This window comes from Nicotiana tomentosiformis, chromosome 12, assembly GCF_000390325.3.
Source record: "Nicotiana tomentosiformis chromosome 12, ASM39032v3, whole genome shotgun sequence".
In the NCBI taxonomy this organism is placed as follows: Eukaryota; Viridiplantae; Streptophyta; class Magnoliopsida; order Solanales; family Solanaceae; genus Nicotiana; species Nicotiana tomentosiformis.
Genome location: NC_090823.1, coordinates 125,434,127 through 125,452,518, shown reverse-complemented (window position 1 = coordinate 125,452,518; position 18,392 = coordinate 125,434,127). Strand labels below are relative to the sequence as shown.

General features: G+C 38.2%; 2 protein-coding genes across 2 annotated transcripts in view; both read right to left on the bottom strand.

Moving 5' to 3' along the window:
- The window catches only part of LOC104107220 (cytosolic Fe-S cluster assembly factor NBP35-like), a 51,772-nt gene extending 36,971 nt beyond the window's left edge, over positions 1-14,801 (bottom strand). The window contains exons 1-2 of the mRNA XM_070192063.1: positions 14,686-14,801; positions 14,486-14,587 (exon numbers count right to left, since the gene is read on the bottom strand). The gene's annotated coding sequence lies outside the window, so the exon portion shown is untranslated. The remainder of the gene's footprint in view (positions 1-14,485; positions 14,588-14,685) is intronic.
- LOC138903362 (uncharacterized) lies at positions 12,622-13,827 on the bottom strand. Its single transcript, XM_070191327.1, has 2 exons — positions 13,401-13,827; positions 12,622-13,283 (listed from the first exon to the last, which is right to left on the bottom strand). The coding sequence occupies exons 1-2, from the start codon at positions 13,825-13,827 to the stop codon at positions 12,622-12,624; spliced, it is 1,089 nt and encodes a 362-aa protein (XP_070047428.1).
- Positions 14,802-18,392: the final 3,591 nt, after the last annotated feature.

Below are 18,392 nucleotides of genomic sequence, written 5' to 3'. Positions count from 1 at the left end.
TTCACTCGACCAAGCTTACGGGCTACATTACTTCGAGTTCAAATCATTCGCTCGACCAAGCCTACGGGATATTTTTATTTCGAGTTCGAGCGAACACACATTCGACCATTAAGCCTATGGGCTACATTAATTCGAGTTTGAACCATTCACTCGACCAAGCCTACGGGCTATTTTTATTTCGAGTTCGAGCAAACACTCACTCGACCATTAAGCCTATGGGCTACATTACTTTGAGGTTGAATCATTCACTCGACCAAGCTTATGGGCTACATTACTTCTAGTTTGAATTATTCACTCGACCAAGCCTATGGGCTATTTTTATTTCGAGTTCGAGCAAACACTCACTCGACCATTAAGCCTATGTGCTACATTACTTCGAGTTCGAATCATTCACTCGACCAAGCCTACGGGCTATTTTTATTTTTAGTTCGAGCGAACACTAACTCGACCATTAAGCCTACGTGCTACATTACTTCGAGTTCGAACCATTCACTGGACCAAGCCTACGGGCTATTTTTATTTCGAGTTCGAGCAAACACTCACTCGACCATTAAGCCTACGGGATACATTACTTCGAGGTCGAATCATTCATTCGACCAAGCTTACGGGCTACATTACTTCGAGTTCAAATCATTCGCTCGACCAACCCTATGGTCTATTTTAATTTCGAGTTCGAGCGAACACACATTCGACCATTAAGCCTATGGGCTGCATTAATTCGAGTTTGAACCATTCACTCGACCAAGCCTACGGGCTATTTTTATTTCGAGTTCGAGCAAACACTCACTCGACCATTAAGCCTATGGGCTACATTACTTTGAGGTTGAATCATTCACTCGACCAAGCTTATGGGCTACATTACTTCTAGTTTGAATTATTCACTCGACCAAGCCTATGGGCTATTTTTATTTCGAGTTCGAGCAAACACTCACTCGACCATTAAGCCTATGTGCTACATTACTTCGAGTTCGAATCATTCACTCGACCAAGCCTATGGGCTATTTTTATTTTTAGTTCGAGCGAACACTAACTCGACCATTAAGCCTATGTGCTACATTACTTCGAGTTCGAATCATTCACTCGACCAAGCCTATGGGCTATTTTTATTTTTAGTTCGAGCGAACACTCACTCGACCATTAAGCCTACGGGCTACATTACTTCGAGTTCGAACCATTCACTCGACCAAGCCTATGGGCTATTTTTATTTCGAGTTCGAGCGAACACTCACTCGACTATTAAGCCTACGGGCTACATTACTTCGAGTTCGAATCATTCCCTCGACCAAGCCTACAGGCTATTTTTATTTCGAGTTCGAGCAAACACTCACTCGACCATTACACCTACGGGCTACATTACTTCGAGTTTGAATCATTCACTTGACTAAGCCTACGGGCTATTTTTATTTCTATTTCGAGCAAACACTCACTCGACCATTAAGCCTACGGGCTACATTACTTCGAATTCGAATCATTCAGTCGACCAAGCCTACAGGCTATTTTTATTTCGAGTTCGAGCAAACACTCACTCGACCATTAAGCCTAGGGCCTACATTACTTCGAGTTTGAATCATTCACTGGACCAAGCCTACGGGCTATTTTTATTTCGAGTTCGAGCAAACACTCACTTGACCATTAAGCCTACGTGCTACATTACTTTGAGTTCGAATCATACACTCGACCAAGCCTACGGGCTATTTTTAAATTGGATTGGATAAATTCAAAATGGATCGAACCGAACCGATATAATCCAAAACGGATCGAATCGACCGAATGTGCACCCTAATTTAATCTTCTTCACTAGTGGCCGTTTTACATTAAAATAGTGGCACCCGTAGCCATGAAATCCTAGATCCACCTCTGGATGTCCGCATACTAGCTTTCAGTAGCAAACAAATTATTCATTAGAAAGCGTCAGTCAAACAGACCAAGTGCGGTCTACTGCTAATTACTCAGTAACGACGGTGGGAGGAGATTCGGAACATTTTCTAGCCATGATGGGGCTGCACCAAAAATTAGTGCTTACTGATCCGTTTTTATGAAGAATAAACAAGACCTATCACTACTAAAAAATAGTGTAATTCCGTCCGCTATTTCCGACCGAATTCCGACCGATTTTAATTGGTCGGGAAAATGATGGTCGCAAACCTGTACCGACCGAAATCGGTCGGAAACTTCAAAGAGTTGACTGACTGTCAAACTTTAATTTCCGACCGAAATAGGTCGGAAATAATAAAATATTTTTTAAAATATTTTCAAATTTCCGACCGAAATCGGTCGGAAACTATTAATTTTTTTTTAATTTTCAAATTTCCGACCGAAATCGGTTGGAAACTATTTTTTTTTTTAATTTTCATTTTCCGACCGAATTCGGTCGGAAATTTAAAATAATAATAATTTTATTTAATTAAATAATTAGTTGTAAATTGTAATAAATTGTTAATTTATTTTAAAAAATAAATATAGATTCATAATTTGCGACCGAATTCAGTCAAAAATTTCAAATAAATTTAAATTCATAATTTCCAACCAAATTCGGTCGGAAATTTCAATAAACTGGAGAATTTATTTGAAATTTCCGACCGAATTCGGTCAGAAATCTGGGTAAAAACTGGGCAGAAAATGCCTATTTTTGAGCTACACGACCTGCCAATTATAACCAATATTCATCCTATAATGGCAGCATTACATTGCTGCCATGCAACCATAATTAATCAACAACAATGAAAATACTAACAACAACAACAACAACAATTAACTTTAACAAAACTATTAACTAACACTAACAACCATTATCTAACAACAACAACAACTAATAACAACCACAACAACTAATAACAATCACAACAACAACTACTAAAATGTTCAATAACAAAATAACAATATAATCATCATTCAAAACTAGTCTCAACTAAATATTGACAAGTTCAATACTTTGTTTAGCAATGCACACCATTCAATAAGTTTTTTATCTAGCATCATCTCCATCTACACTCTTAGAACCTTCATCGTCAGCACATGGGGAAGGCTAACGAGATTGGAGAATGGGGAAATCACCACTAGCAAGAAGATTGGCCAGCTGACCTTAAAGGAGATTAAATTGTTCGTCCCTCCTTTCTAGCTGAACTTGAACTGTACCAAATTGTTCATCTCTCTTTTTTCTCTAGCCTTTGTCTCTTCAAGCTCTGCTGTCAGCTTTGCGATCTTCTGTTCCATAGATGATATAGTCGACCTATCAATCGCCTCGCCTTGGGCGGAAGTCCCTATACCTTGCAATTCAGCCTTGTAGCGCCAAAATGATTTATTTGGAAGGGCATATGTTATCCCCTTTTATCACGACCCAATTTCTACATTAGGTCGCGATAGCGCCCAACACCGATGTTAGGCAAGCCAACACTAATCATATAGTGAGTCTCAATTTATTTTACCAAAATCTTCCCAACTTTTACATAACTTAAATTGATAAGCATTCGATAATAACAAGTGATTAAGGCAAGTTAGATTGTAATGACCAAAAGAAGTCAAATTTAAATAATTACATCCTAAAAGAATAGTCTACCAATGTGTGTATCAGGAACTAGTGTCACAAGTATGTGGGCATCTAGTAGAATGTACAAAAGAATATATCTACCCTACTGCCTGAAATAGAATAGACAGTCAAAACAAAAGAAAGACTCCAACACGCTGTTGAACGGCATCAGAAAGGAGTAGCTCACCGTGGAATCTCTGGCCAAATATCAAGAACGCGCTACAGACGAATAGCTAGATACACATGCCTCAGACCATGTACAATTAAGTACAGAAGCGTAGTATAAGTACATAAACAATAGGTACCTAGTAAGTATCCAGCCTAACCTCGAAGAAGTAGTGACGAGGGTCCGACTTGACACTTACTAGGGCCAAACATTATATTTAAGTATGAGGCTAAGCATGAATATCAAGATTTAATAACAAATAATGACAAGAAATGACAAGCCTTTCCGTAAATATATGTATTTCAATTACTATATAATGCCGAGGACATACGGCCCGATCCAATAGAATAATAAAATGTTCACTGCCGAAGGATCGAACGGCGTGTACCATAGATACATATATTAACATACCGAGGCGAATGACCCGCTCCCATAAGAGTAGTGGAAAGAATCACCCCGCTCGCGGAATATAATTGCGAAGCGGTTACATATAAACATTACATATTTTTCCTCAATCCTTTTGAAATAATAAATGACTTGAAACCTTTAAATTCTTAAGATCTTGAAATTAAATTCCATTTAATACAAATAGTGCTTGTAATCAATTAACAATGTTTACGAAGCATGGTGCAAGCCTAAACTACACAGACATAGTAAGAATAGTCACTACGCATGGACTCTCGACAATTCGTGTGTACATAGTCCCCCACAAATATTCACATATCATATAAATTCACCTATGGGGAAATTTTCCTCTTACAAGGTTAGAAAGGAGACTTACCTTATATCAAGCCTACTTCCCGATTCAAGAATGCGCTCAAACCTCCAAATTTGTCGCCCAACAACTCGAAACTAGCCAAACATTACATAAACTAATCAATCTATGCTCAAAAGTTCATAATTCTACCATTTAAGTGATTACCCAAACTAATTTGTACGACTCGTAAAAATTACCCCCGGGCCCACATGCTCGTATTTCGGAAATTCTCAAGGAAAGTTGTTACCCATAACCTTAAGATCAATAATATATGATTTTTACTAGATTTCATAACTAATTTCATGATTAAATCTTATTTTTTTATCAAAACCCTAGGTTTTACTCTAAACCCATAATTTTCACTAATTTACATATTGTAATCTACCCATAAACTAGGTATTAAACTCACATTATGTAGGAATTACTTACCTCACAAAGCTGGGTGAAAATCTCCCCTTTTGAAGCTCCCAAATCGTCCAAGTATTGAGTGAAGTGAGTCAAAACTCCCGTATTAAATGAAGGCCACTGCCTTCAGTGATTTTCACATCTTCGGCGCATGGACCGCACCTGCGGTCTCGCTTCTGTGGACCATCGTCCGCATCGGCGGAAAGGAGAGGACTGGCTAGGGTTGCACCTGCGAACAGGTGAGCGCACCTGCGGTTCCGCTTTTGCGGAAAAGGGACTGCATCTGCGGAACCTGGGCTCCGTTTCTTGGGCCGCATCTGCGCAGCTTCACCTGCACCTGCGAGCTCGCACCTACGGATACCCAACCGCAGATGCAGTCGCACCATAACTGGTGCACCAGCAGCTCATTTTGAGCTTGGACTCGACTCGCGCGACGTCTGAATGGCATACGGGGCCCCCGGGGTCCCGTCCAAACATACCAACAAGTTTGAAATCATAAAACGGACTCACTCTAACCTTCGGAACACCCAAAACAATATTATAACCAAGAATCACACCCTGAAACCAATTGAATCACATTTATGAACTTTAAGTTCTTAAATCTACTTCCAACATGCCGAAATGTACTTATACTACTCGGAATGATACTAAATTTTGCGTGCAAGTCTTAAACGACATTACGGAACTATTCCCGATCTCGAAATTCCGTTTGGACCTTGATAGCACCAAAACACATCCCAAACCACAAATATAGAACTTCTAAAACTTCAAGAATCATATGTTCACTATTTGGTGCCGAAACGCTACCGGGTCATCTGAAACCCATTCCAAACATACGCCCAAGTCCTAAATCATCATACGAACCTATTGGAACCGTCAAATCCCTATTCTGAGGTCGTTTACTAAAAATGTTGTCCGAAGTCAAACTTGGCCTTTTAAGTCATTCTTAAGGAACCAAGTGTTCCGATTCCAACCCAAATTCTTCAAAATCCTGAACCAACCATCCCCGCAAGTCATAAATCAATAAAAGAAAGTACGGGAAGTCTTATTTAGGGGCACGAGGTTCTAGAAAGCAAATCGACCGGTCGGGTCGTTACATTCTTCACCTCTTAAACAAACGTTCGTCCTCGAACGGGTCTAGAATTATACCTGGAGTGCTGAAAAAGTGTGGATATCTACTCTGCATGTCGCCCTATGGCTCCCAAGTGGCCTTCTCAACTAGTTGGCCCCTCCACTGGACCATCACGGTGGAAACCCTCTTAGACCTTAACTAGCGACTCTATCTATCAACAATGGCATTTCGCTTGTCTTCATAACCCAGACTCTCATCTAACTAAATCGTGTTGAAGTCTAACATATGTGACAAGTCGGGATGATACCTCCGGAGCATCGACACGTGGAAAACTGGATGAACTCCTAAAAAGCTGAGAGGTAAAGCAAGCTCATAAGCAACCTCCCCAACTCGCCTCAATACCTCAAAGGGGGCTATAAACCTTGGTCTAAACTTGCCCTTTTTTCGAATCTCATAATGCCCTTCATCGGCGAGACTTTCAAGAGAACCTTCTCACTGACCATAAATGATACATCACGCGCCTTCTGATCCGCGTAACTCCTCTGTCTGGACTGAGCCGTGCAAAGCCTCTCCTGAATCAACTTTACCTTTTCCAAGGCATCCTTTACAAAATCAGTACCGTATAGCTTAGCCTCGCCAGGATCAAACCACCCAATGGGAGATCGACATCACCAACCATATAAAGCCTCAAATGGAGCCATCTCGATGATGGACTAATAGCTGTTGTTATAAGCAAATTCGGCCAAGGGCAAGAACTGATCCCACTGCCCTCCAAAGTCAATCACACATGCCCTGAGCATGTGCTCCAATATCTGAACTGTCCGCTTCGACTGCCCGTTAGTCTATGGGTGGAATGTTGTGCTGAGCTCTACATGGGTGCCTAACTCACTCTGTATGGCTCTCCAGAAATGCGAAGTGAACTGAGGACCTCTATCTGATATGATGGACACAGGCACACCGTGCAACCGAACTATCTCCCGAATGTAGATTTGGGCCAACCTCTCTGAAGTGTAAGTATTGACTACTGGAATAAAGTGTGCCGACTTGGTCAACCTGTCAACAATAACCCATACTGCATCGAATTTCTGCAAAGTCTGTGGCAACCCAACTACGAAGTCCATAGTGATGCACTTCCATTTCCACTCAAGTATAGTCATCCGCTGGAGTAGGCCTTCTGGCCTCTGGTGCTCATACTTAACCTGCTGGCAATTTACGCATCTAGTTACATACTCCACTATGTCTTTCTTCATTCGCCGCCACCAATAATGTTGCCTTAGGTAACGATACATCTTCGTAGCACCTTGATGAATAGAATACCATGAACTGTATGCCTCCTCTAAAATCCTCTCCCTCAGGCCATCAACATTAGGAACACATAGGCGACCCTGGAGTCGCTGAACACCATCCTCTCCAATAGAAACCTCCTTGGAACCACCCTGTAGTATCGTCTCCCTGAGAACTACTAAATACGGATCATCTAACTGTCGAGCCTAGATATGTCCCAAAAATGAAAACTGAGCAACAACGCATGCAAGGACTCGGCTGGGCTCTGAAATGTCCAGCTTCACAAGTCTGTTAACCAATGACTGAATATCCAAAACTAGTGGCCTCTCCTCCGCTGAAATGAATGCCAAGCTACCCATGCTCTCTGCCTTCCTGCTTAAGGCATCTGCAACCACATTCGCCTTGCCCGGATGATAAAGAATAGTGATGTCGTAGTCCTTCAGTAACTCAAGCCATCTACGTTGCCTCAAATTAAGGTCCCTCTGCTTGAACAAGTGCTGCAAACTGTGGTGGTCTGTATAAACCTCACAAGACACTCCATACAGGTAATGCCTCCAAATCTTAAGGGCATGAATAATTGCTGCTAACTCCAAATCATACACGGGGTAGTTCTTCTCATGAACCTTCAGCTGACGTGAAGCATATACAATAACTCGTCCCTCCTGCATCAATACACATCCCAAGCCAACGTGTGAATCGTCTCAATAAACTGTATACATCAACGAACTGGAAGGCAAGACTAGAATTGGTGATGTGGTCAAAGCTGTCTTGAGCTTCTGGAAGCTTGCCTCACACTCGTCGGTCCATCGGAATGGGGCACCCTTCTAGGTCAATCTAGTCAGAGGGGCTAAAATGGATGAAAAGCCCTCCACAAACCGGCGATAATAACCTGCCAATCCCAAGAAACTCCTGATCTCAGTCGCTGAAGTAGGACGAGGCCAACTCTGAACTGCCTCAATATTCTTGGGATCCACCTTGATGCCCTCTCCGGATACCACATGTCCCAAGAATGCCACAGAATCTAACCAAAACTCACACTTGGAGAACTTAGCATACAACTTCTGTTAAAGTCTAGAGCACTACTCTCAAATGCTGCTCGTACTCCCCCAGGCTACGTGACTAGATCAAGATGTCTTCAACGAAGACAATGACAAATGAGTCAATATAAGGCCTGAACACCCTGTTTATCAAATCCATAAACGTCGTTGGGGCATTAGTCAAGCTAGAGGACATCACGAGGAACTCATAATGGCCATATCTAGTACGGAAGATAGTTTTCGGAAGATCTAAGTCCCTAACATTTAGTTGATGGTACCCTAATCTCAAATCAATCTTGGAAAATACCCTAGCACCCTGCAACTGGTCAAACAAATCATCGATCCGCAGCAACAGGTACTTATTTTTGATGGTAACTTTGTTCAACTGGCAGTAGTCAATACACATCGGCATAGTCCCATCCTTATTCCTCTTAGCATTTGGAATAAAGCAATTGATTTTTTCCCATCCCGATAAGCTTTAGCTTTGGCGCGCATAGTTAACCCGATAAGATGCATAATCCAAGTGCACACAAGCTAGCACGACACTAGGATATTAAAAAATAAAAGGGATAACATTTCAAGTCAAAAGAATAGACACCTAATATTTCAAGGCAAGAAAAATAAGTTCAAACGAAGTATTTTACAAAATCATATTATGCATGATTAAAGAGCAAAATAGTGATGGAAAAAATATTGGAAAATGTACGAAATTGAAGTAAAAATCTGATTGAAAACAATCTCCCGTGTTTTACATTGCTTGCTTTGTACATGTATATATTATACACTTGACATATATATTTATTCCTCCCACACTAACCCACTAACTTATGTTTCCTTATATTATAATCCTCTTACTAACCCATTAATTTATGTCCTCTCATGTCTACTAATTTATGTCCCCTAACCCATTAATTATCTCTCCCAATATTATAAAGACATAATATACACGACCACTTCTTCACCCTTCTTTTCTATCTCTAAGTAAATCTCCACGGGTGTTAGAATTAGGATATGGTTTCTTCTTCCCAACACCCCTCAAGTTGGAGGGTAACTTTGTGACCCCTAACTTGCTCAATATCTCGGAGTGAGAAACTCCAAAAAGTGGCTTTGTGAAGAGATCTGTCAGACGGTCTTTAGATAGAACAAAAGAAAAGGTAATTAAACCGGAAAGGAACTGTTGATGCACAAAATGACAGTTAATTTCTACATGTTGTGTGCGTTCATTGAAGACGAGGTTACGGGAGATATGAATGGCTGCCTTGCTGTCAGAGTGAGGAGGTATGGGAAAACTTACTGGTGCAAAGAGATTTTCAAAAAGTCGAACTAACCATGTAAGTTCTACAGTTACTCTTCTCATAGATGTGTATTCTGCCTCTGCAGAAGATAGAGAGATTAACACTTATTTCTTTGATTTCCAGAAAATTAGTGCTCCTCATAGTTTGATGAAGAATCCACTTACGGACCTCCTAGAATCCTTGCAAGAGGCCCAATCAGCATCGCAAAATGCAAGCAAGGAGAATGAGTGTTTTGCTGAGAGAAGAATTCCTTGTCCTGGATCACAACTCAAATATTTGAGCACTCATAAGGCAGCAGAGAAATAAGACTTACAGTGTCTCTGCATGTATTGACTGAGGGTAAGGACTATGAAAGAAAGGTCCAGGTGAGTGTTAGTGAGATAGTTCAATCTGCCAACCAGATGATGAAATACTGTTGGATATTGCAAAGGGTGGCCATCATCAGCTTGAAGCTTGGAGGAAGGATCAAGAGGAGAAATGACTCGAGACAAATGAGATACATCAAATTCCACCAGCATATCCAGGGTAAATCTTCTTCGGCTTACAATAAAAGCTTCATTTTCTCGTAGAATTTCCATCCCTAAAAAATAATGTATGTCTCCTAGATTTTTGACCTTGAATTCACTGTTTAGAAAACCCTTGATATGCTGAATTTCTTTCAAGTCATCTCCAATAAGCAGTATGTCATCTACATAGACAACTGGGATAGAAAATCAGGTTTCCTGTCCGTTTAAAGAATAATGAGTAATCGTTTAATGATGAAGAATACCCCTTAAAATTCAAAGCTCCTGCAAGCCTAGCATACTATTGCTTGGAAGCTTGTTTTAAACCATGCAATGACTTCCTTAGTAAACAAACATGCTTAGGACCAGGAGGTGTTAACCCTGCTGGAAACCTCATGTACACCCCTCTTTTAGATCACAATGTAAAAATGCATTGTTGACATCTAATTGACACACATTCCAATGTCTTTTGGCTCCAATAGTGGGTAAACACCTTATGGTTGTTATTTTTACCACTGGTGAAAAAGACTCACTATAATCTATTCCTTCTCTTTGGATATCTCTCTGACCACCAACCTTGCCTTCAACCTTTCAATTCTTCCATCCGACAAATGTTTTACCTTGTACACCCATTTGAAAGGTAGAGCCTTTTTTCCTTTAGGTAATTCAATCACATCCCATGTGTGGTTGTCTTCTAGAGCTTTAAGCTCTGAATTTATAGCTTATATCCAACATGGATATTGACAAGCATGTCCAAAACTGTTAGGTTCTATGAGAGTAGAGAGGGATTGCAACACATATTGATTGTTGGGTGACAGAGAAAAGAAACAAAATTCCATAGGCTTACTTGGTTGAGTGAAACAAGATGCTGCTACATTTGTGAACATGATATTATTGTATACATAATCTTTCAAGTAGGCTGGTTGATTAGAAACTCTACCTGACTTTCTCAATGGTGTAGGTTGCTTGGGTATAGAAACAAGTGAGGTACTGTGTGGTGTATCTAGGATAGACTGAAAAGGAATTGGGCTAGTAGACAATTGGTGATGATAGGGAGTGTATGAATGATAAGGAGAAAATATCACAAATTTTAGGTTCTAAAGAGATGAGTGAGGATTGATCCTGTGATGAAGGTTAATAGGTAGGTTCTGTAGTAAATATTATACTTGGGAATATAAGATGTTATGATGTGATGGTTTTAACAAAAGAGAAGTGTGATTCATGAAATTTCACATCCCTTGTCACAAACACTCTTCCTGTGGACAATTCCAATAGCTTATATCCCTTCTGATGAAGCGGATAACCAAGCAAAACACAAGTTGTTGCTCTATCATCGAATTTGCCTCTTCCCTGGGCTATTGTAGAAGCATAACAGAGGCATCCAAAATTTCTTAAATGATCATACTTGAGTTTTTTTTGAAATAAAATCTCATATGGTATTTTTCCTTTTAGAACGCTAGAAGGAATCCTAGCAGTTACCCCAATATGACATATGTAGCTTGGATTGAAATATTAACCTTTTTGCAATCTCTAAGAGGTGTCTATGCTTCCTTTCAACAATTCCATTCTGTTGAGGAGTTGCTACACAAGACAATTGGTGTAGAATTCCTTCTAAAGCTAGGAAAGTTGTCTCTTGTGTACCTTTTCCCAATTCTAATGCATTGTTAGATCTTATCATTCTAACTTTCACATTGAATTGCCTTTTAACCATAGATAGAAAAGATTTAAGCATAGAAAAAGCATTACTTTTTGCACTTCATAAAAATGTCCATATTGCTCTGCTATAGTCATCTACTACAGTAAGGAAATAACTGAATCCATTGTAAGTATTTGACTTATAAGGTCTCCATGTGTCTACATGTATAAGTTCAAATATATTCTTGGATTTTATGCTACTGGCATGAAAAAGATTCCTGATTTACTTTGCCTTATGACAAACATCACAGATAAACTCAGAATTTGACTTACAATGAAGGAAATCTAAATGTTTCATTGCTGAAAATGGTAGGTGTCCCAATCTTACATGCCAAAGTTTAACATCAGGAGTACCATTAACTTGAACTGGAATATGAGATTTCTTTCTTTTGGAATTGAAGGTACATTACTACTGAATAACCACTTAGACTTAAGGCTACTTGGTTCCAATAAGTAGAGTCCCTTTCTAATTTCACCAAAAACTTGTGGACTCTTCATTAAAAGGCCCTTCAACACATACCCAATAGATGTGAATTAGATATCATACTTGAACTGAACACAAAACCTATTAATTGACAATAAGTTATATTTGAAATCTGAAACATATAACACATTGTTCAGGATATGACCTAGCAGAATAGAAATACTCCCTATATGAGTAACAATCACCTTGAAAGAGATAGGTAAAATGATATTCAAAGGTACAGGAAGTGGAGTTAGAAACAGGAAAGAATTAGGATCAAAACACATATGCTCTGAGGCACCTGAATCAATAATCCAGGTGTCTGATTTTAGACTAGTAAATATTGAACTTGAGTTTTTTAGAATAGTACTAGCAACTGCATTTTGATTCATGTATTTCCTGGCCGTGCTAACTTTGTCTACTTATATATTTTCATCATTTCTGCAATTTGTTCCTTGGTGAGTTGCTGTCCAAAATTACTATTGTTGAGCTCGGTGCTTTGTCCTTCTGAATTCTCACGTTCCTCGTGTGTTAGTACTGCATTTCCTTCAATTTGAATTTGATAACCTTTGTGATTGGTGAACGCAAAATCTTTTGGAAATCCAATAATTCTATAGCAGTCCTCTTGTGTATTTCTTGTTTTTCCATAATAAGTACAAGACACATTTGGATTGTACTTCCTTTTCCCTTTAAACCCTTCCTGAAGTTTATTAAACTTTTGCCCTGAGTTGTTATATTTAGGTGATATAGCTGCCCCTCTTTGTATTTGGCTTCTAAGTTTCTGATAATTCTTCCCTTGTCTTATGATCATAAAAGCTGCAAAATCAGATAGAAGTTGTGTATTGGGCTGCTTGGCCTCTCCAACTGCCATGAATGATACTGATTCAGAATTAAAATGTGCATTTGCATAAACTTCTCTTTGATTTTCATCTTGCAAGATAAGTGCATAAGCAACATTTATGCTAGACAAAGGGTTCATCATGAGGATATTTCCTCTTGCTTGGGCATAGATATCATTTAATCCCATTAGGAATTGGATCAATCTCTGATCCTCAAGACACTTGGTCAACTTTGCCTTTCCTTCACAAACATAAACACATGAACATTATATGATAATATTTAAAGCATCTAATTCATCCCACGGTCGTTTGAGCTTAGTGAAGTATGCTGCAATGTCATTGTTTCCATGTACTAAACCTGATAACTCCTTACACAGATGATAAATTTTGGCTCCATTTGATCTCCCAAATCTCTGCTCCAAGTTGTCCCAAAGTTCTTTTGCAGTTTTAGAGTATATCACACTGTCTGCAATATCCTTTGAGAGAGCATTTAGGATCCAAGAGATGACCATGTGATTCACACAACTCCATTGTTCATAGTCCGGAGATTTCATATCTGGAGATTGACATGCTCCATTGATGAAACCAAGTTTCATCTTGGCTGACAAAGACAGGAGAATAGATCTCCTCCACCCTCGGTATCCTCTTCCATCAAACACAATGTTGACTAGAGTTATTTCAGGTGAATCAGAGTTGTTGAGATGATAAGAGTGATTGACATCATAGCTGACTGGTTTTGCAGCATTGCTCGTATCACCAGTAAAAGTGATGGTTGTTTCAGGCATTTTAGGTTACTGACTATGATGATGAATCTAATGTAAATGGATTTGATGGTTGACAAGAGTGGGTTGTTCTAGCGGTGAACACCCTCCACTTCCAACCAAGAGGTTGTGAGTTCGAGTTACTCCAAGAGCAAGGTGGGGAGTTCTTGGAGGGAGGGAGTCGAGGGTCTATCGGAAACAGTCTCTCTATCCAGGGTAGGGGTAAGGTATGTGTACACACTACCCTTCTCAGACCTCACTAGTGAGATTATACTGGGTTATTGTTGTTGTTACTGTTGGATCGAGCTTATTGCTCTGATACCATGTACAAAATTGAAGGAGAAATCTGATTGAAAAAAAATCTCCCGTGTTTTACATTGCTTGCTTTGTACATGTATATATTATATACTTGACATATATATTTAATCCTCCCACACTAACTCACTAACTTATGTCTCCTTATATTATAATCCTCTTACTAACCTCATTAATTTATGTCCCCTCGTGTCCACTAATTTATGTCCCCTAACCCATTAATTACGTCCCCTATATTCTAAAGACATAATATGCCCGACTACTTCTTCACCCTTCTTCTTCTTCTTCCTTCTCTATCTCTAAGTAAATCTCCACAAGTGTTAGAATTAGGGTACGATTTCTTCTTCCCAACAGAGCAAGAAAAGACCTGGGTCAGGGCCTTTAGGAGCAGTAGCACAAATTTCCTAATTGGGGCATCCTTGGCAAACATCCGATTTTCCTGCCGTTTCTGATTGTGGACCTGGACAATCTGAAATACCAACAACAAAATAAAACAAATATAGACGCTTATAAAGAATTAAATCCAAGGGAAAAAAAATTAAGCTTCAAATCAAAGAATGTACATACGTTCAGGAGCATTTTCCGGGATTTCATTGGACCCTCCTCCGTTTTCCATCTTTTCCCCTTGGCTCTATCAACATGCAGAGCAGCTAGAATACAGCCCAAAGATTTAAACTTGAATTAGAGCTAAATCAGTAATTGCAAATTCCAGTACCTTTTTCTTCTGCAACAAATCAGTAGTTGTCGGTCTAAGGTTTACAGAATTAAACGAAAATTTTGTAGGTTCTTTTATGCCGCCTTTAAGGCTCTGACAAATGGCTGCAAATTTCTAAATGGCTATGGAGTTTATCGTAGGAGAGAGATAAAAAAAGGAACGTAAGTGGAAATGTTTGACTATTATTTCTCGTTCCCTTATTTTTAATTTGAAGTTAGATACAAAGTAGTATGTATTGAATAATTTTGATATTTTAAATTTTGATAAAAGTTAATACTATCGTCAAACATTTAACGAACTATATCTGTTATTTGATGAAAATTATAAAGAAAATTAGCTACCACTTACATTTAGAGGTAAAATTTTGTAATTTCGATTATTTTTGGTCAATTTCTAGAGTTTGATGCACCTTTTGGAAGTATAGTTTTTGTTATTTTTGGTATCTAATGCACTTTTTAGGATTTGATAGGACTTTTGTGATGTTTAGGCTGAATTTTCTTTTCATATTTTTCGTCAAATATAACATACATAAATTGTTAAATATTTCACGAAAATTAAAAGTTAACAAACTTAAAGGTCCAAAATAGCTCTGTATAAATTTATTCTCAAACATGAGAAACTATTTTGATCATTTTCTTTGTATTGTTTTAGTTTTTTAAACGTGGTTTTTGATGTTAAGTTGAGAAAAAATATTTAAAAGTTAAAATTGTGTCTGAACATGTATTTCACTTGAAAAATAATGCAGTTTTACGAGGAAAAAAATACCACTTTTTTAAAATTTAAAATAGGTATCTTGTACATTTTCTCTAGTTATACTAATCACAGTTATATACGGCGAAGAAAATAAAATTCAAATTGAAAATTGGCTAAATATGTTTTTAACATCATTATTTAATTTTCGTATTTGCACAAACCACAAAAAACAAACCTATACTGTATTTTCTTTTAAAAAACTTTTGTCTCTTGTTCATGCATCCGTAAAGCAAGATGAAACATAACATTATTGTGGAAGCCGAATATATAGAGAGTGATTAAATCACAGTTACTATATCTAAAGGTAGCTAATAAATAGTAAATGAGATAATAATAAAATGAACACCAGAAATTAATAAGGTTCGGCAAAGTTTGACTTTTGCCTAGTCCTCGGACACAATCAACTCAAATTTATTTCACTCCAAAAAAATAAGTGAAATACTACAAGAGAGAAAGAAGATTCAAATGCCTTAGGAAATAAGAAGACAAGTGAGAGATATTTTCAAATGAACAAAACCCTTGCTATTTATAGAAGGGAAATGACCTTAATAATATTATGCATGATATCATATTAAGTGTGAACATGCAATGCAAATGCATGAAAAATGCATTTATCAATTTCTTTCTAAAAGGAGGCTTCAAATATTCGCACTAGTTTACATTAATCTTGTCAAATTCAACAAATCTCCACCTTGGCAAGATTCCACTTTTTTAATTTTCTCTTACTGATAAATTTTGATTATTTCTTCAACTTCAATCTTCAAAGTTCAACAATGTTGATCAAGTTCAAACAATGTTGAAACTTGATCGCAGTCACTACTTTTGTTAGTATATCGGCAGGGTTGTCTGTAGTCCGAATTTTCTGCACCATAACTCCACCTTCTTCTATAATATCTCGTACAAAGTGATATCGAACATCAACGTGCTTCGTCCTTGTATGATAAACTTGGTTCTTTGCTAATTGGATAGCACTCTGACTATCATAAAATAATGTGATGCTTTTTTGACCAATACCAAGATCTCTAAGTAGCCCTTGAAGCCAAATTGCCTCCTTTACAGCTTCCGTAATTGCCATGTACTCTGCCTCATTAGTAGACAAAGCAACCGTTGACTGCAAAGTAGACTTTTAACTAACTGATACATTTCAAAAAGTAAAAACATAACCAGTAGTTGATCTACGCTTGTCCAAATCACCCGCATCCGAGTCACAATATCCAACCAGATACTGACTATCTTCCTGCTCAAAAATCAATCCAACATCTACAGTATTACAAATATATCGTAGAATCTATTTCACAACTTGCCAATGCTCCTTTCCTGGATCATGCATATACCTGCTTACAACTCCGATAGCATGTGAAATATCAGTTCTTATGCAAACCATTGCATACATCAAGCTACCAACGACATTCGCATATGGCACTCTTGACATATACTCTCGTTCATCTTCATTCTTCGGCGACATAGCAGCACTAAGCTTAAAGTGAGGAGCAAGAGGAGTGCTAACCGACTTCGTGTTCTGATTCATGCCAAATTGATCTATTACTCTCTTCAAGTATTCTTTCTGAGATAGATAGAGTTTCTTTGAATGTCTATCTCTTTTTATCTCCATACCAAGAAATTTCTTCGCCTCACCTAAATCCTTCATCTCAAACTCCTTTCTTAGTTGAATTTTCAACTTCTCAATTTCCTATTGACTTTTGGAATCTATAAACATATCATCACCGTATAAGAGAAGATATATGAAGGATCCATCTTCAAGCTTGCGCAAATACACACAATGATCGTATTTGCTTCTTCTGTACTTCTGTCGCAACATAAACTTGTCAAATCATTTGTACCATTGTCTAGAAGATTGTTTCAATCCGTACAATAATTTTTTAAGTTTGCACACCATAATTTCCTTTTGAGCAACTTTGAATCCTTCTGGCTGAGTTATATAGATTTCCTCTTCCAAGTCTCCATGTAAAAATGCAGTTTTTACATCTAACTGAACTAGTTCCAAATTTACCTATGCTACCAAGGCCAACAAAACTCTAATGGAGAAGTGTTTGTAATCAATTCCCTCCTTTTGAGTGTACCCTTTGGCCACCAATTTTGCTTTGTAGAGAACATCTTCTTGGTTAGAAAATGCTTCTTTCTTTGCAAATACCCATTTGCACCCAATTGTTTTCTTGCCCTTCGGGAGATTGGCCAATTTCCATGTGCGATTCTAATGAAGGGACTGCATTTCTTCATTCATAGAAATCCTCTACTTATCTTCTTCTGAACTTTGGACTGCGTCTTTATAAGTGGTAGGAACACCATCAGCTACAATTGAGGCTGTACAAGCCACCGTCTCTATGAGACGAACAAGTTTCTTTATTATTTTTTGGCTTACTGATTGCTATTGATTCAAGTTGTTATTGAGGTTCCGAATTAGAATCTCCCTCTCTACTGACTCTTCTTCCCCAGGAAAATCTTCTATTGTTTCCTCCTTTTCTCCATGTGTTGGAAAAAAATAATTTTCCCTCAAACTCCACCTGCTTTGAAGTACCATCAATTTGTTTGACATCTTCAACTATTACCTTATCTGTTATGGAAAATTCATCAAAGGTAACATCTCTGCTGAATATAATTTTTCTTGTCTCTGGACTCCATAATCGGTATTCTCTGACTCCATAAGTAATTCCCATAAATATAGCTTTCTTTGCTCTCGGATCCAATTTTGACTCTTTCACATGATAGTATGCAATTGAGCCAAACACATGTAAAAAATTATAATCTTCAGCAGGTTTTCCATACCATTTTTCAAATGGTTTCTTGC